We start from the raw sequence: 18,501 nt of genomic DNA, 5'->3' as shown, positions 1-18,501 counted from the left end.
CGTCCGTTCATGGGCCGACCGTAATGGGCCATCGTTAATAGGCCGTATTTGATGACGCTATGAAAATGGCCCAACGTATTAATGGACCACAAACGGGCCGACTGTAACCACGGGCTGAATTTGGCCCACAAGCAGAAAATAACAGTAACAGGCCGTAAGTAAACGAATGCTGGAAATGAGCCCAAGAATAAATGGGCTCTAAGAAGGCCGAAAGATAACATGGGCTGGAAATGGCCCAACGGAATAATGGGTCGTTAATGGGTATAAAGAGATACACTATTCATTACGGTCAGTTTCACCATGGGCCGTTAATGGGTGTAAAGTGATACACTGTTCATTACGGGCCAGTTTCACCACGGGCCGTTAATAGGCCAAGAGTTACATAGGGCCTCATATGGGCCGAAAGACGTCATGGGCCATACATGGGCCAGAAGTGAAAATGGGCTGGAATCATATTGGATGGCCCAGATGACGCTACTGGGCCTAATTCGGATAGGGCGTAACGGGCCTTGGGTTAGCGGGCTGTAAATGGGTTATATGCGAACAAGCCGTTAACAGGCTTTCCATGGGCCGGCCCGCCACCTTTTGACCAAGTCAAACGGGCCGGTCTTTTCATAGGAATGGGCCTCTATTGGGTCGTGCCATGTGTCGACGTATCATAGGCGCCTATCTGACCCACTGACGAGCTGACACGTGTTTCGTCCGGCCAATAAGAATTTTACACGTGGAAATTTCCCATTGGTCGGGGCTGTTAACGGGTTATCGGATCCAAAACCCGACCCGATAGCTTAACGACGTTCCGTTACGGTGGATGCCACGTGTCGGTCACCCTTGACGAAAGCACTTCTGTGATGCGTGATTTATCGTCATGGAAGTGGACACTTCTGTGATGATAATTTTGGTAATTTCATGGAACACTTCTACGACAGCACAAGTATGACTATCTTGATTCTGTCATAAATTTGTCATGGATGTACATGCATGACAAAAAACGCGACCTACTATGACAAACACGTATCATCACAGAAGTGTATTTTTTTTGTAGTGCTAGAAGTCGTATAGAAACGAGAAAAAAGAAAATAGTGAAAGGGAGAAAAGAAGGGACGAGGGAAAAGGGTATATGTGAGGACTTAGGCGTAGAATCTTCGGAGCCGTGCAGCGTTCCATGGGTTTGGCTCCAAGCGATTGTCTGAAGCATTGCGAAGGCGATAGGCTCCTCTAGTGAGAACTTCATCTATAATGAAGGGACCATCCCATTTGGGCTTGAGCCTGTCCTTTTTCTTCTCTGGTAAGCATAGAACGAGTTCACCGACATTGTAAGTCTTTGCCCGTACTTCTCTGCTTTGATATCGCCGAGCCTGTTATTGATAGAATGTGGAATGGGCCTTCGCAACATCCCGCTCCTCCTCCAGGACATCTAGGCTGTCCTACCTATTGATCTCGGCTTCCCTCTCTTCGTACATGCGCACTCGAGGTGAGTGTCGATGTCAAAACTGGCGGATCTCGGTAGGGGGTCCCGAACTGTGCGTCTAAGGTGGATGGTAATAGGAGGCGGGGGACACAATGTTTACCCAGGTTCGGGCCCTCTCGATGGAGGTAATACCCTACTTCCTGCTTGATTGATCTTGATGATATGGGTATTACAAGAGTTGATCTACCACGAGATCGTAGAGGCTAAACCCTAGAAGCTAGCCTATGATTATGATTGTTGTTGTCCTATGGACTAAACCCTCTGGTTTATATAGACACCGGAGGGGGCTAGGGTTATACAGAGTCGGTTACAAGGGAGGAGATCTACATATCCGAATTGCCAAGCTTGCCTTCCACGCAAAGGAGAGTCCCACCCGGACACGGGACGAAGTCTTCAATCTTGTACTCCCTCCGTCCGAAAATACTTGTCATCAAAATGGACAAAAAGGGATGTATCTAGAACTAAAATACATCTAGATACATCCCCTTTTATTCATTTTGATGACAAGTATTTCGGGACGGAGGGAGTATCTTCATAGCCCAACAGTCCGGCCAAAGGATATAGTCCGGCTGTCCGGGGACCCCCTAATCCAGGACTCCCTCAGTAGCCCCTGAACCAGGCTTCAATGACGACAAGTCCGGCGCGCAGATTGTCTTCGGCATTGCAAGGCGGGTTCTTCCTCCGAATACTCCATAGAAGATTTCAAACACAAGGATCGTGTCCGGCTCTGCAAAACAAATTCCACATACCACCGTAGAGAGTACAATATCCCACAAATCTAATATGTTGACAAATTTCATAGCGTGACATCAGGCCATGGCCCGGTCATTATTCGAACCATTTTTCTCAACCAGCTACTGCACATATTGCGAGGCGGTTTTCTTGGCACGTCTTGTCGAAGCAGAGATCGTGTCCCCTTATCAGGGGATTCTCATCAATATGGGTGTGGGTAACCCAACCGTGCCATCAATCACGGCGCTTGGGGAATAAGCGAGTTTACCAGGCAGGTGGGGAGGCACATAGTTTCTTCCGCCCTTATAAAGGGACAAGGACTCCTCCTTTTCACCCACGCCTTCTTCTTCCTGCCAATCCATCCTCGCGCACTCGAGCTCCAGCGCCCAAGTTCGCATTTTCTTTGCAAAACCACTCCAAACATGTCCGGAGCGGGAGGCAAGTGGATGGTCTCCTCTGTTACGGAGGAGAACATTACGAAGCTCCGGGAAGCCGGATACCTGGCCGCAGATATCGCGCACCGGCTCCCAGATGTGGGGCAGATCGTCCCTACCCCTGAACCCCATGAAAGGGTTGTATTCCTTACCCATTTCGTCCGCGTGCTGGGATTTCCCCTCCACCCATTTGTCTGCGGGCTCATGTTCTACTAAGGGATGGACTTCCACGATCGGCCCCCAATTTCATCCTCAACATCTTGGCGTTTATCGTCATGTGCGAGGCCTTCCTCCGCATCAAGCCCCACTTCGGCCTGTGGCTGAAGACCTTCAACGTTAAACCGAAGGTGGTGGTCGGCCAACAAGCGGAGTGCGGAGGCGCCATGGTGGGCAAAATGCCCAATGTCACCTGGCTCGAAGGCTCCTATGTGGAGACCGTGAAGGGGTGTCAATCGGGGTGGTTCTACATCACCGAGCCGCGTGACACCAACTGGGTGGCTGCCCCCGAATTTCGATCCGGCATCCCCATGCGTCTCACCTCCTGGAAAGAGAAGGGCCTATCCTAGGGTTCATCAGTGGAGCTGACCGGACACCAGAACTGTGTTAAAAACATGATAAGCAAGAAAATCAAGCTTGTCAACGTGGTCCAGGTCATGCTCTTCCGCCGGATCCTCCCGTGTCAAAGACGGGCATTCAATATGTGGGAGTTCGACATGGCTAAGCACCAGACGCTGCGAGAGCTCTTCGACACGACGCACCACGACATCTGGAAGGTGTTGTTCAAGTCCGCCGAGGTACCTCCTCCCCTTACCAAGGATCATGGACTCAGCGCAAAGCGCCCTGCCAATCCGGTGAGCTCCTTATATCTCGTAAGATGTTTCTTTCCCCGGTATAATCATGTGGGGGATCTAAGCCTCCATGCCATTTAACAGGACTGGGTCACGACAGCGGAGCGGATCGATTGTCCAGCCCCACTGCCCGAAGATCCAGCAAGGGCTCTCTTAACGGAGATGCTGGTTCCGGCGCCCTATGAGGCGTCGGAGAAGAAGGCCAAGAAGAAGGCCACGGGGACCGGGAAAGGTCTCCGGCGCAAGGTCGTATCGGACTCATCGTCTGATAACACTGAGGTGCCCTCCTCCCACGAAAACGAGGAGGAGGAAGAGGAAAGTTCTCCCCCCAGACAAGGGAGACAAGAAAAGGAAGGCCGCCCCGTCAGAGGAGGCCAAAGGGTCCAAGAAGGGAAGGACTCTCCTTCCGGACTGCTCCACGGCGGCCGCTTTTAGCGACGAGGAGTGGTTACCCAGGACAAGCCCCTGGCGAAGTCATAAGTACCTAGATACCATAATAGTTCTTGGTATGTTTTATTTTATTGCTTCTTATCATGCCGAACATGTTCATGCAGCCCATCCAAAGCCCATATCGACGTATCCTCTTCGGATGAGTCTTTGGGCCCGTCGGAGATGAACATCAATTCACTCCTGGCCGCCTCCTCCCCCTGCCCTATGGACGACGTCGACGTGTTGTCTCAAAGGGTACTGAACCAAGGGGAGACAGTTCCGGAGGCGCCCCAAGGCAACATTCCGGACGTTGGGCGCACAAGGGGCAAGACTCCCATGGGCTCTAATGTCGGGGGAAGCAAGTCTAGCCCCCAACCGAATACTGCGCCGGAACCTCTAGTGATTCCGGATTCTGTCAGGCGACCCCTCGCCAAGGGGGGCAAGCCGTCTGTGCTGATGGTCTCTGTCCATCCAGAGGCATCGGACAATTTGCTGGAAGAGCTTCGTGGTGCTTCCATTGACGAAGAGCACCGCACTATCATGAGTGTTGTGGTCAAGAAGGTCCGGTCCGCCAAAAGCGGACTGACTGAAGCTTGTGCCAGCCTCCTAACAGGCTTTGAGGTAAGTAATCAAATTATGAGAAAATGTTACAGCATAGATAGTAGACCCTGATGCTCTGTTTGGTGTTCGCAAAGAAAGGCCGAACAGAGGATCAAATAATAATCACAAGAGTCTAATCAGAATATGTCTATGTGAATAAGCAAGCTTCACTGCTGGCCGCTATCGCTCGCACGGCGGAGGTCTCCGCACTGAAGCGGGACCTTGAGCGGTCCGAGGAAGAGCTCGGCCTTACCAAGAGGCAGCTCGAAGAGAACAAAGGTAAGTAATACCTCGTCTGTTTATTGATAAAGAAAAAGGAAAGTGGTTGTTAGATCACAGGATCGTCATGAATTTTGCTAGGGGCCACGACCGAAGTGGCGGCCCTGAAGAAGGCGCTGTCTGAGGCCGAAGGCAAAGCGGCCAAGGAGCGCGCCGAGCGCGAGAAGCAAGAGGCCCGAGTCGGCGAGGTTCAGCAAGAGCTCCAGGAGTTTGTCAAGAAGTACGAGTCCTTGGAGCGTGACTCTAAGACGCAAGGGTCCGAGCTTGCGAAGGCCCTTGAGAATGCACAAAATGCCAAGGCCGAAGCCCAAAAGGACCTCCAGGAAATTGAGGCAGTCAAGAAGATAGCGGCGGGTAAGGCATTCATTATGCAAATCAAGCGTGTGAAGGAAACTTCCCTTTTACTTACCCGAATTCGGAGCTCTCCAAGAGCGTTCACAGATCTACCCAGCAGTGTGTCGGATGCCGCGGAGTTCTACCGGGTCGAGGAAGGGAGCTCGACGGAGAAGTTGTTCTCGTCTCAGTATACTGGGACCGAACATCCGATGCCCTTGAGCGACCAGTTGAAGCAACTGGTCGAGCTTCACAAGGCGGCAGAACTGGCCATGAAGGGCCTCATAGTCCGGATGTGGCTTGGCGAGCCCCTGCCTGGCAGCTATTTCGGCCTGGTAAGGCGGCTTGTGAACGCCTGCCCACGGTTTGAAGTGATAAAGCGGTCCGTCTGCATTGAGGGTGCGCACAGGGCTTTTGCCCGGGCGAAAGTGTACTGGGCGAAGATGGACGCTGAAAAGCTGGTGAAGGAGGGGCCGCCGGAGGGCAAGGAGCATCGCCACCCCGAAAAGTATTATGACAGTGTCCTAAAGGGTGCTCGCCTTGTGGCAGAGGAATGTGCTAAGGATGTAATATTTGAATGAATGTACTCATCTGATCCTGTAATGTGGAATGAGTTCATGTGCGCTATGTAACGCTTGTTAATTTAAAATATTACCTTATGTGCGGCTGTTTATAAAATTTGAGAGTTGGCCAGTCGTCGGCTTCTGCCCCCATGTAACTAGTACTGGGGTGTGCGGGATAAAACTAACCACTCTTTATCCCAGTTTTTGGTCCTTCAAAGGAGGTGTTCAGCACAACGAACCAGGCAATTGGACTATAAAGCTTTATCACTCTCACTTAGCCATAGAAGTCTACAATTTTAAATTTCGGCGAAGCCCCTAGTATTCGGAAGGCCGAACTTGGGGCGCTATGTATGCCTAAATCGGACAAGGTCGACTCCTCGCCCGAAGCGGAAAAAATCTTTAAGGATTTGAGACCTCTCAAACAGCGACCAACTCTCGCCGCATCATGACAGTCAGTTTTCGGCTTTCTCTACTGAGGTGATCGTCCGGAAGAACCGGGACACAATCATAGTAGTTCTCCCAATGCTACCTTAGCCGATATAGTGGAACGTAAGGTACCAATACATGGGAGCCGGGCAAACCCAACTATTGACCCAAGACATGATTTGGAGTTGATGCATATAATGCTATAAGCTCGGGGTGCCGCACTGTCGAAAGTGTTCGGACTTTTCATGCCGTGTTATGGGGTACACTGAAGCCCCCGGCGCACTGGTCGTATCAGAATGTACGGGTGCGATTTGTCATAAATAAGCAGACAGGGAAAAAGATAAAGGAATGCAATAATGAGTTAATGTTGTACATTGTTATTTAGATGATACGTCAAAGCGTATGCATACATGTAGTGCAATAAGTAAAAGATAGGACTATTTGACATGTCCTATCCAAGGTCAAGCTGCGTGTGGGTATGCAAAACAGGTATATCGATCGTTATCAGAGATCACCTGAGGATCCCCTTGTACGTCAAAGCTTCTTGCTTCCTTGGTGTTTCCTTCCCGTGACGGGTCCGATAATCAGACGATCGGAGAGGGCCTTCAGAGAATAGGGGCCTAAAAGGAAGAAAATGTTAAAGGTATACGGGTCCTGAAGCGGTTGAGCTGCATTGTGGGCCATGCCATGCCCGTGCCTCCTCTTATGCCCATGGTATCTTGAGTGTGTAATTATGTACGCGCGGCGCAAATTTTGCCGCTTGACTGGGACTAGGACGGAGGTCGAATTGCTAGGCGAGCTCTAAACATGCCTGGCGATCCTCTTGCAGGGTACTCCGGACTCGGTTGAAGGTGTCCGGGGTCTTTTTCGCCGAATTGGCGGTTTGCCTCATAAGGCTGCTTTGCGCTTCTGCTGCGAGGGCCGCAGTGTGCTCCTCCGTGCGGAGCGAGCGTTCTGTGTTTCCATTAACTGTTATAACCCCACGAGGTCCTGGCATTTTGAGCTTGAGGTATGCATAATGCGGTACCGCATTGAATCTGGAAAATGCGGTTCGTCCGAGCAGTGCGTGATAGCCACTGCGGAGGGGGACGATATCGAAGATTAACTCCTCGCTTCGGAAGTTTTCTGAAGATCCGAAGAACACTTCCAGTGTGATTGAGCCCATACAACAGGCCTCTACACATGCGATGACACCTTTAAAGGTGGTTTTGGTGGGTTTGATCCTCGAGGGGTCTATACCCATTTTGCGCACTGTATCCTGATAGAGCAGGTTCAGGCTGCTGCCACCGTCCATAAGGACTCGAGTGAGGCGAAATCCGTCAATGATGGGGTCAAGGACCAATGCAACAGAACCGCCATGACGGATACTGGTGGGGTGGTCCCTGTGACCGAAGGTGATCGGACAAGAAGACCATGGGTTGAACTTTGGGGCGACTGGCTCCATCGCATAGACGTCCCTCAGTGCATGCTTCCGTTCCCTCTTGGGAATATGGGTTGCGTATATCATGTTTACCGTTTTCACTTGGGGAGGAAATTTCTTCTGTCCTCCTGTGTTCGGCGGCCGGGGCTCCTCCTCGTCGTCGCTATGCAGCCCCTTTTCCTTGTTTTGGGCATTCAACTTGACGGCCTGTTTAAACACCCATCATTCTCTGTTGGTGTGGTTGGCTAGTTTATCGGGGGTGCCATGAATTTGACACGAACGATCGAGTATGTGGTCCAAGCTGGACGGGCCCGGATTGCTTCTTTTGAATGACTTTTTCCGCTGACCAGATTTAGAGCCACTGAATCCGGCATTAACTGCCGTGTCTTCGGTGTTGTTGCCGTTGTTGCGGCGCTTGTGTCTGTTGCGACGTGGCCTGCCGTTGCTATCTTTGGCATCTGAATTGCCAGGGTTTCTTGATGTGTTGTTGCTGCGAGCCAGCCAGGTATCCTCGCCCGCACAAAAGCGGGTCATGAGTGCCGTGAGGGCTGCCATGGATTTCGGCTTTTCTTGGCTGAGGTGTCGAGCGAGCCACTCGTCGCAGATGTTATGCTTAAATGTCGCTAAGGCCTCGGCATCCGGACAATCGAAAATTTGGTTATTTTTAGTTAGGAACCGAGTCTAGACTTTCCTGGCTGATTCCCCTGGCTGTTGGGTTATGTGACTCAAGTCATCGGCATCCGGTGGTCGCACATAAGTGCCCTGGAAGTTGTCAAGGAATGCGTCCTCCAAATTCTCCCAACTGCCAATGGAGTTTGCCGGCAGGCTATTGAGCCAATGCCGAGCAGGTCCTTTGAGTTTTAATGGGAGGTACTTGATGGCATGTAGATCGTCACCGCGGGCCATGTGGATGTGGAGGAGGAAATCTTCGATCCATACCGCGGGGTTTGTTGTACCATCATATGATTCAATGTTCACGGGTTTAAAACCTTCTGGGAATTCGTGATCCATTAATTCATCAGTGAAGCATAGGGGGTGTGCAGCGCCTATGTGCCGGGCAATATCACGACGCAGTTCATACGAGTCTTGTCTGCTGTATTCGCCCGGCCGGATTTGCTTTTAGTATATCCGGCGTGACGGTCGTCGTCATGCGTTGGGGCGCGCCCCCGTGATCCGTAGATCGATCTTGCATGTCCTGCCTTGTTTTCCAATACGTCTCGCAGGTCCTGCGTGTTACCCCGGGCCTTGGTATTTTTGTTTAACTGGCGACGGGGTGCGGGCTGGACTTTGGCCTGACATGCCACTTTGTCTCGGCCACGAGGTGGCCGGTCAGCCACATCATACGCTGGAAGTGTAGGCTTTAATGCTTCTTCCTTGAGTTGTGGTAGCAACCTGCGCTTTGGGTAACTTTTGGTTGGGTGCTCAAGTTCATATTCCTCGGCCGCCAAGACCTCAGTCCATCTATCTGCTAGCAGATCTTGGTCAGATTGAAGCTGTTGTTGCTTTTTCTTTAGGCTTTTTGCTATGGCTATAAGCCGGCGCTTGAAGCGCACCTGTTCGGCGCGATCCTTAGGCACGATAAATTCTTCGTCGCCAAGGCTCACCTCGCCTTTGGAGAGAGGCATGTAATTGTCATCCTCTGATTCTCCGTCTGCTGCCTATTCCTTAGGGCTAGCTTTCCCATCCTCCCGCTCGAGGCCTGGCTGGAGGGGATTGTCTTCGTCTTCGGTGCTATCCGCAGCGTTATTGTCTCTTGTGCCGGTATCGCCGTTTTTGCTATGGCGGGGCTTAGAGCAGCGCCGTTGACGCTGGTGTTTAGATTGCTTCTCGAGGGGATTATACTCTATTGCCTTATTGCCATCGCTTTCTTTGGGGGTGTCCACCATGTATATATCATATGATGAGGTGGCAGTCCAGCGCCCTGTGGACGGTGGTTCCTGTTCTTCTCCTACATCGTCGTCCATATCGTCGATGTCTTTGGAGCCGAAATCAAGCATGTCGGTTAAGTCGTCGACAGTGGCTATTAAGTGGGTGGTGGGTGGGGAACGAATTTCTTCGTCGTCCGCTTCCCACTCAAGCTGGACATAGTTCGGCCAAGGGCCTTCCGACAAGGAGTGGGACCTTAATGAATTCAGCGCGTCGCCCAGGGGCGAGTGCTGAAAGATATCCATGGAGGAAAACTCCATAATCGGCGCCCAATCAGATTCGATAGGCACGGACATAGGCGGTTCGGAGCCCGTGGCCGGGGACGAATCCAAGGGTCCGACAACACAGGTCTCGTAGGAGGTGAAGCCAGTATTCGGCTCTATCGCCGCTGAGTGTGTGGCCTTCGTGGTGGGGTCCATCCACCCATCCTCAGACGGCGCGATCTGCTCCGGATCGAGGGCCGGAGTTGCCACAGGGATGATCTCCCGAACACTGTCCGGCGGCAGAGCTAAGTCATGTTCGTCGTGACTGTGCGGCGCACCTAACACGGGCTCGAATCCGTCGAAGACCAAGTCTCCGCGGATGTCGGCGGTATAGCTTAAGTTTCCAAACCTGACCCGACAGCCAGGGGCGTAGCTCTCGATCCGCTCTAGATGGCCAAGCAAGTTCGCCCGCAGTGCGAAGCCGCCGAATACGAAGATCTGTCCGGGGGAAAAACCTCACCCTGGATCGCATCGTTGTCGATGATCGAAGGAGCCATCAAGACTTATGGTGACGGCATGGTGGAACTCTCAATGAAAGCACCAATGTCGATGTCAAAACCGGCAGATCTCGGGTAGGGGGTCCCGAACTGTGCGTCTAAGGCGGATGGTAACAGGAGGCGGGGGACACAATGTTTACCCAGGTTCGGGCACTCTCGATGGAGGTAAAACCCTACTTCCTGCTTGATTGATCTTGATGATATGAGTATTACAAGAGTTGATCTACCACGAGATCGTAGAGGCTAAACTCTAGAAGCTAGCCTATGATTATGATTGTTGTTGTCCTACGGACTAAACCTCCGGTTTATATAGACACCGGAGGGGGCTAGGGTTACACAGAGTCGGTTGCAAGGGAGGACATCTACATATCCGAATTGCCAAGCTTGCCTTCCACGCAAAGGAGAGTCCCACCCAGACACGGGACGAAGTTTTCAACCTTGTATCTTCATAGACCAATAGTCCGGCCAAAGGATATAGTCCAGCTGTCCGAGGACCCCCTAATCCAGGACTCCATCAGTGAGTCATGAATAATGTCGCAAGGCAAGACCACCTCCGCACCGTACACTGATGACCCACAAGTATAGGGGATCTATCGTAGTCCTTTCGATAAGTAAGAGTGTCGAACACAACGAGGAGCAGGAGGAAATGATAAGCAGTTTTCAGTAAGGTATTCTCTGCAAGCACTGAAATTATCGGTAACAGATAGTTTTGTTATAAGGTAATTGGTAACGGGTAACAAGTAATAAAAGTAAATAAGGTGCAGAAAGATGGCCCAATCCTTTTTGTAGCAAAGGACAAGCCTGGACAAACTCTTATATAAAGGAAAGCGCTCCCGAGGACACATGGGAATTATCGTCAAGCTAGTTTTCATCACGCTCATATGATTCGTGTTCGTTACTTTCATAATTTGATATGTGGGTGGACCGGTGCTTGGGTCTGCCATTACTTGGACAAGCATCCCACTTATGATTAACCCCTCTTGCAAGCATCCGCAACTACAAAATAAGTATTAAGGTAAATCTAATTGTAGCATGAAACATATGGATCCAAATCAGCCCCTTACGAAGCAACGCATAAACTAGGGTTTAAGCTTCTGTCACTCTAGCAACCCACCATCTACTTATTACTTCCCAATGCCTTCCCCTAGGCCCAAACAATGGTGAAGTGTCATGTAGTAGACGTTCACATGACACCACTAGAGTAAAGACAACATACATCTCATCAAAATATCGAACTAATACCAAAATCACATGACTACTTATAGCAAGGCTTCTCCCATGTCCTCAGGAACAAACGTAACTACTCACAAATCATATTCATGTTCATAATCAGAGGGGTATTAATATGCTTAAAGGATCTGAACATATGATCTTCCACCAAATAAACCAACTAGCATCAACTACAAGGAGTAATCAACACTACTAGCAACCCACAGGTACCAATCTGAGGTTTTGGGACAAAGATTGGATACAAGAGATGAACTAGGGTTTGAGATGAGATGGTGTTGGTGAAGATGTTGATGGACATTGACCCCCTCCTGATGAGAGGATCGATGGTGATGACGATGGTGATGATTTCCCCCTCCCGGAGGGATGCTTCCACGGCAGAACAGCTCCGCCGGAGCCCTAGATTGGTTCCGCCTCGTGGCCGCAGATTTTCGTCCCGAGATCTTGCTTATGATTTTTTCTAGGGAAAAAGACTTCATATAGCCAAAGATGGGCACCGGAGGCCTGCCAGGGGGGGGCATGAGACAGGGGGAGCGCCCCCCACCCTCATGGATGGTGGGTGGCCCCCCTCTGGTGCTTCCTTCGCCCAATATTTTTTATATATTCTAAAAATGACTCCCGTGGAGTTTCAGGACTTTTGGAGTTGTGCAGAATATGTCTCTAATATTTGCTCCTTTTCCAGCCTAGAATTCCAGCTGTCGGCATTCTCCCTCTTCATGCAAACCTTGTAAAATAAGAGAGAATAGGCATAAGTATTGTGACATAATGTGTAATAACAGCCCATAATGTGATAAATATCGATATAAAAGCATGAGGCAAAATGGATGTATCAACTCCCCCAAGCTTGGACCTCGCTTGTCCTCAAGCGGAAGCCGAAATCGAAAAATATGTCCACATGTTTAGAGATAGAGGTGTCGATAAAATAAAATACGGACATGAGGGCATCATGATCATGCTTATAACAGCAACACACACACACACACACACACACACACACACATATATATATTGTCATATGATTTGTTATGCTAAAGTAACAATTCATTCACAATTTCAAGTATGAATCAGAAACTTCATTGAAAACTAACAAACTATAACCTCAGTCATTGAAGCAATTGCAATTTATCATAACATCAGAAAGAGTCAATATAAGAGCTTTTCAGCAAGTCCACATACTCAACTATCATTTAGTCTTTCACAATTTCTAACACTCATGCAATACTTATAGGTATGAAGTTTTAATCGGACACAGAGAAAGATAGGGGCTTATAATTTTGCCTCCCAACCTTTTACCTCAAGGGTAATGTCAACAATAATAGTTCATAAAAACTCACATCCAATTAGATATATATATAGCATGATCTTTCCAACACAAGGTGCTTGCCAAAGGATAAAATGTAAAAAGGAAAGGTGAAGATCACCATGACTCTTGTATGAAGTATAGAACAAAAATAAAAGATAGGCCCTTTGCAGAGGGAAGCAGAGGTTGTCATGTGTTTTTATGGTTGGATGCATGAAATCTTAATGCAAAAGAACGTCACTTTATATTGCCACTTGTGATATGGACCTTTATTATGCAGTTCATCGCTTTTATTTCTTCCACATCACAATATCATATAAAGCTTATTTTCTCCACACTAATAAATCATGCATAATTAGAGAGTAATTTTTATTGCTTGCAACAATGACAACTTACTTGAAGGATCTTACTCAATCCATAGGTAGATATGGTGGACTCTCATGGCAAAACTGGGTTTAAGGATATTTGGAAGCACAAGTATTATCTCTACTTGGTGCAAGGAATTTGGCTAGCATGAGGGGGAAAGGCAAGCTCAACATGTTTGATGATCCATGACAATATAATTTATTTCGGATGTAAGAAAGCATAACCCATTACGTTGTCTTCCTTGTCCAACATCAACTTTTTAGCATGTCATATTTTAATGAGTGCTCACAATCATAAAAGATGTCCAAGATAGTATATTTATATGTGAAAACCTCTCTTTCTTTATTACTTCCTATTAATTGCAACGATGACCAAAACTATGTTTGTCAACTCTCAACAACTTTTATTCATCATACTCTTTATATGTGAAGTCATTACTCTCCATAACATCCATATGATATCTTCATTCCTTTTTATTCTTACTTTTATTCCCCCAAGATCATAGCAAGATAACCAAGCCCTTGACTCTAAACTAATCTTTATTATATATAGCTCACGGACTCGATTACATAGAAGGATCATAAAGCAAAACTCAAAACTAAATCATACTAAAACTTTATTCTACTAGATCAAGATATAACCAAAAGGATCGAACTAATAAAAACGGTAAAGATAAAAGTGTGATGGTGATACGATACTGGGGCACTCCCCCAAGCTTGGCAGTTGCCAAGGGGAGTGCCCATACCCGATACTCAGTGCTCCTTTGGTGGTAGTGATGATGGAGTTGTTGATGATGTAGGCTTGTCATCCATCTTCCAAGGCATAGGCTCACCATCATAGAAGGATGATCGAGTCTACGGGATCCTCGAATCTACAGCCAAACTCATCCTCTTGAATCTATATTCATACTCACAGTTTTGGTTTTGCAGGTCATAGATTTGGGCTTGGAGGTGCTCAATTTTCTCGTGAAGCTTGAAGATGGTCTCCCCAATGTCCTTGGCATCCAGCTTGTGATTGTTAGTGAACTCCGCGATCATCATGTGGTTGGCGTCGAGTCCACATTCCACCATCCCCTGACACTTGAAAACTTGTTGCTCCATTGCTTCGAGTCTTGTCTCCACGCTTCCGGTCCTCCTTGGTCCCTCAACATCACGAATGTGCAGCACCCCCTCACGCAACTCAATAGCTTGAGGGTGTTGCAGCACCTCCGCGAGGTAGGGGTTGATGACCCTCTCGAAAAACTTGTCCTTGGGGGCGCTTGAAGACGTCATGGCGATCTAGATCTGTCAAAAAAAACAGCTCAAAACAAAAGACATGAGATATTTGTGTGGTACGGTGGTCAAAACCTTCGGGAGATTATATAATGAATTTTTACCGACCAAAAGAAGTATCGTGCAAGAAAACAGAGTCCGAAGGGCACACGAGGTGCCCATGAGGCAGGGGGCGCGCCCTCCACCCTCGTGGATGCCTTGTGTCCTTTTTGGACTGCTTCTTATTTTCCTATTTTCTTAAATATTCCAAAACGGTGAAAATTTGCTATTAGAATTGTTTTGGAGTCGGTTTACTTACCGTACCACATACCTCTTCCTTTTCGGAGGCTGAAACGTTCTGGAAGGTATCCTTATATACTCCTCCGGGGTTACAGTTTCAATAACATTAGTTTCAACATTTATAGGATTACCTGAGATATATTTGATTCTTTGACCGTTCACCACCCTCGGATTTGTGCCTTCGAAGTTGTTGATTTTTATGGCACCGGAATGATAGACCTCCTCGATAACGTAAGGGCCTTCCCATTTAGAGAGGAGTTTTCCTGCAAAAAATCTTAAACGAGAGTTGTATAACAATACATAACCACCTACATTAAACTCACATTTTTGTATCCTTTTGTCATGCCATCTTTTAACTTTTTATTTAAATAGTTTGGCATTCTCATAGGCCTGGGTTCTCCACTCATCAAGTGATCTAATGTCAAATAGTCTCTTCTCACCGGCAAGTTTGAAGTCATAGTTGAGCTCTTTAATGTCCCAATATGCCTTATGTTCTAGTTCGAGAGGTAAGTGACATGCTTTTCCATAAACCATCTTATATGGAGACATACCCATAGGATTTGTATATGTAGTTCTATAGGCCCATAATGCATCATCAAGTTTCTTTGACCAATTATTTCTAGATCTATTAACAGTCTTTTGCAAAATTAATTTAAGCTCTCTATTGCTCAGTTCTACTTGACCACTAGACTGTGGATGATATGGAGATGCAATTCTATGATTAACATCATACTTAGCAAGCATCTTACGAAAAGCACCATGAATAAAGTGTGAGCCACCATCAGTCATTAAGTATCTAGGGACTCCAAACCTCAGAAAAATAACTTCTTTAAGCATCTTAATAGAGGTGTTATGATCAGCACTACTAGTTGGAATAGCTTCTACCCACTTAGTAACGTAATCAACAGCAACTAAAATATGTGTATACCCATTAGAGGAAGGAAACGGTCCCATGTAATCAAAGCCCCAAACATCAAATGGTTCAATAACAAGTGAATAATTCATAGACTTTTCTTGACGTCTACTAATATTACCAATTCTTTGACATTCATCATAAGACAAGACAAACTTACAGGCATCCTTGAAGAGAGTAGGCCAATAAAAACCGGATTGCAATACCTTATGTGCAGTTCTATCTCCAGCATGGTGTCCTCCATAAGCCTCGGAGTGACACTTGCGTAGGATCTGTTCCAGTTCATGCTCAGGTACACAACATCTAATACACCATCTACTCCTTCTTTATAAAGGTGTGGGTCATCCCAGAAGTAATGTCTTAAATTATAGAAAAACTTTTTCTTTTGTTGGTATGTGAAACTAGGTGGTATAAATTTAGCAACAATGTAATAAGCATAATCAGCATACCATGGAGCAGTACAAGAAGCATTTATGACAACTAATTGTTCATCAGGAAAGCTATCATCTATAGGTAGTGGGTCATCAATAACATTCTCCAACCTAGACAAGTTGTCTACAATGGGGTTCTCAGCTCCTTTTCTATCAATAATATGCAAATCAAATTCTTGTAGTAGGAGAACCCATCTAATAAGTCTAGGTTTAGCATCTTCCTTTTCCATAAGGTATTTAATAGCAGCATGATCAGTGTGAACAGTTACTTTAGAATCAACAATATAAGGTCTGAACTTATCACAAGCAAATACAACTGCTAAAAATTCTTTTCAGTAGTAGCATAATTTCTCTGGGCACTGTCTAGAGTTTTACTAGCATATGGGATAACATTTAGTTTCTTATCAACTCTTTGTCCTAGAACAACACCTACAGCATAATCACTAGCATCACACATAATTTCAAAGGGTAAATTCCAATCAGGAGGCTGAACAATAGGTGCAGAAATCAAGGCTTTCTTAAGTATTTCAAATGCTTCTACACAATCATCATCAAAGACAAAAGGAACATCTTTTTGTAAGAGACTAGTCAGAAGCCTGGAAATTTTTGAGAAGTCTTTAATGAACCTCCTATAAAAACCGGCATGACCAAGGAAACTTCTTATACCTTTAATGTCCTTTGGACACAGCATCTTTTCAATAGCATCAACTTTAGCTTTATCAACTTCAATACCTCTTTCAGAAATTTTATGCCCCAAGACAATGCCTTCATTAACCATAAAGTGGCACTTCTGCCAATTCAAGACAAGATTAGTTTCTTCACATCTCTGCAAAACTCGATCAAGGTTGCTTAAGCAATCATCAAAAGAAGTTCCATATACAGAAAAATCATCCATGAAAACCTCAACAATCTTTTCACAGAAGTTAGAGAATATAGCAGTCATGCATCTTTGAAAGGTACCAGGTGCATTACATAAACCAAAATGCATACGTCTATAAGCAAAGGAACGGAAAGGGCAAGTAAAAGTGGTCTTTTCCTGATCCTCTTTTGACACAGGTATTTGAGAGAAACCAAAATAACCATCTAGAAAGCAAAAATGCGTATGTTTGGATAATCTTTCTAGCATTTGATCAATGAAAGGTAGAGGGTAATGATCCTTTTTAGTAGCTTTATTTAATTTGCGGAAATCAATTACCATTCTATAACCTGTAACAATTCTTTGTGGGATCAATTCATCTTTATCATTAGGAACAACAGTAATACCTCCCTTCTTAGGGACACAATGGATAGGACTTACCCACTGACTATCAGCTATACCTGCCTCCAGAAGCTTTAGTATTTCTTTTCTTACCACTTCTTTCATTTTAGGATTCAACCGTCGTTGGTGATCAACAACCGGTTTAGCATCTTTTTCCAATTTTATTTTGTGCTGGCATAGAGTGGGACTAATGCCCTTAAGATCATCAAGAGTATATCCCATAGCAGCACGGTGCTTCTTCAGAGTTTTCAATAATTTCTCTTCTTCCTGCTCTGAAAGGTTAGCACTAATAATAACAGGATATATCTTCTTTTCATCAAGATAAGCATATTTAAGAGTATCGGGCAATGGTTTAAGCTCAAACACGGGATCACCCTTGGGTGGAGGAGGATCCCCTAGAATTTTGACAGGCAAGTTGTGTTTCAGAATAGGTCCCTGTTTAAAGAATACTTCATATATTTCCCTTCTTTCATTCATAAACATATCATTTTCATGGTCTAGCAAATATTTTTCTAAAGGATCATTAGGAGGAATGGCAATAGAAGCAAGACCAATAATTTCATCTTTACTAGGAAATTCTTTATCACGGGGTTGTCTACGAAATTTAGCAAAATTAAAACCATGAGACATATCCCCTAAACCAATAGAAACAATATCCTTTTTGCAGTATATCTTAGCATTAACAGTATTCAAGAAGGGTATACCAAATATAATGGGACAAAAGTCATCTTGTGGGGAACCAAGAACAAGAAAATCAGCAGGATATTTAACTTTCCCACACAAGACTTCAACATCTCTAACAATCCCAACCGGTAAAATAGTATCTCTATTGGCAAGCTTAATTGTATCATCAATACCTTCTAACTCAGCAGGTGCAATATCATGCACAATTTCTTCATATGAAGAATGAGGTATTACACTCGCACTAGCACCCATATCACATAAGCCATGATAGCAATGATCTCCTATTTTAACAAAAATAACAGGCATGCCTACAACAGGTTTATGTTTATTTTCAGTATCGGGTCTAGCAATTCTAGCAGCTTCATCACAAAAGTAAATAACATGCCCATCAATATTATCAACCAAGAGATCTTTAACCATAGCAATACCAGGTTCAACTTTAATTTGCTCAGAAGGTGTAGGTGTTCTAGTATTACTCTTACGAACCACTGTTGAAACTTTAGCATGATCCTTTATTCTAGTAGGGAAAGGTGGTTTCTCAATATAAGCGG

General features: G+C 46.2%; 1 protein-coding gene across 1 annotated transcript; it reads left to right on the top strand.

Annotated features, from left to right (window-relative positions):
- The first annotated feature begins 1,563 nt into the window (after positions 1 to 1,563).
- LOC147984443 (uncharacterized) lies at positions 1,564 to 6,504 on the top strand. The gene is made up of 4 exons (XM_087541101.1): positions 1,564 to 1,596; positions 4,676 to 4,793; positions 4,875 to 5,316; positions 6,501 to 6,504. The coding sequence occupies exons 1-4, from the start codon at positions 1,564 to 1,566 to the stop codon at positions 6,502 to 6,504; spliced, it is 597 nt and encodes a 198-aa protein (XP_087397227.1).
- The last annotated feature ends 11,997 nt before the right edge of the window (positions 6,505 to 18,501 follow it).

The sequence above is a fragment of the Triticum urartu genome, chromosome 2A, assembly GCF_056163025.1.
Source record: "Triticum urartu cultivar PI428250 chromosome 2A, HENAU_Tu73, whole genome shotgun sequence".
Classification (NCBI taxonomy): domain Eukaryota; kingdom Viridiplantae; phylum Streptophyta; class Magnoliopsida; order Poales; family Poaceae; genus Triticum; species Triticum urartu.
This window is presented reverse-complemented; position numbering and strand designations above follow the sequence as displayed.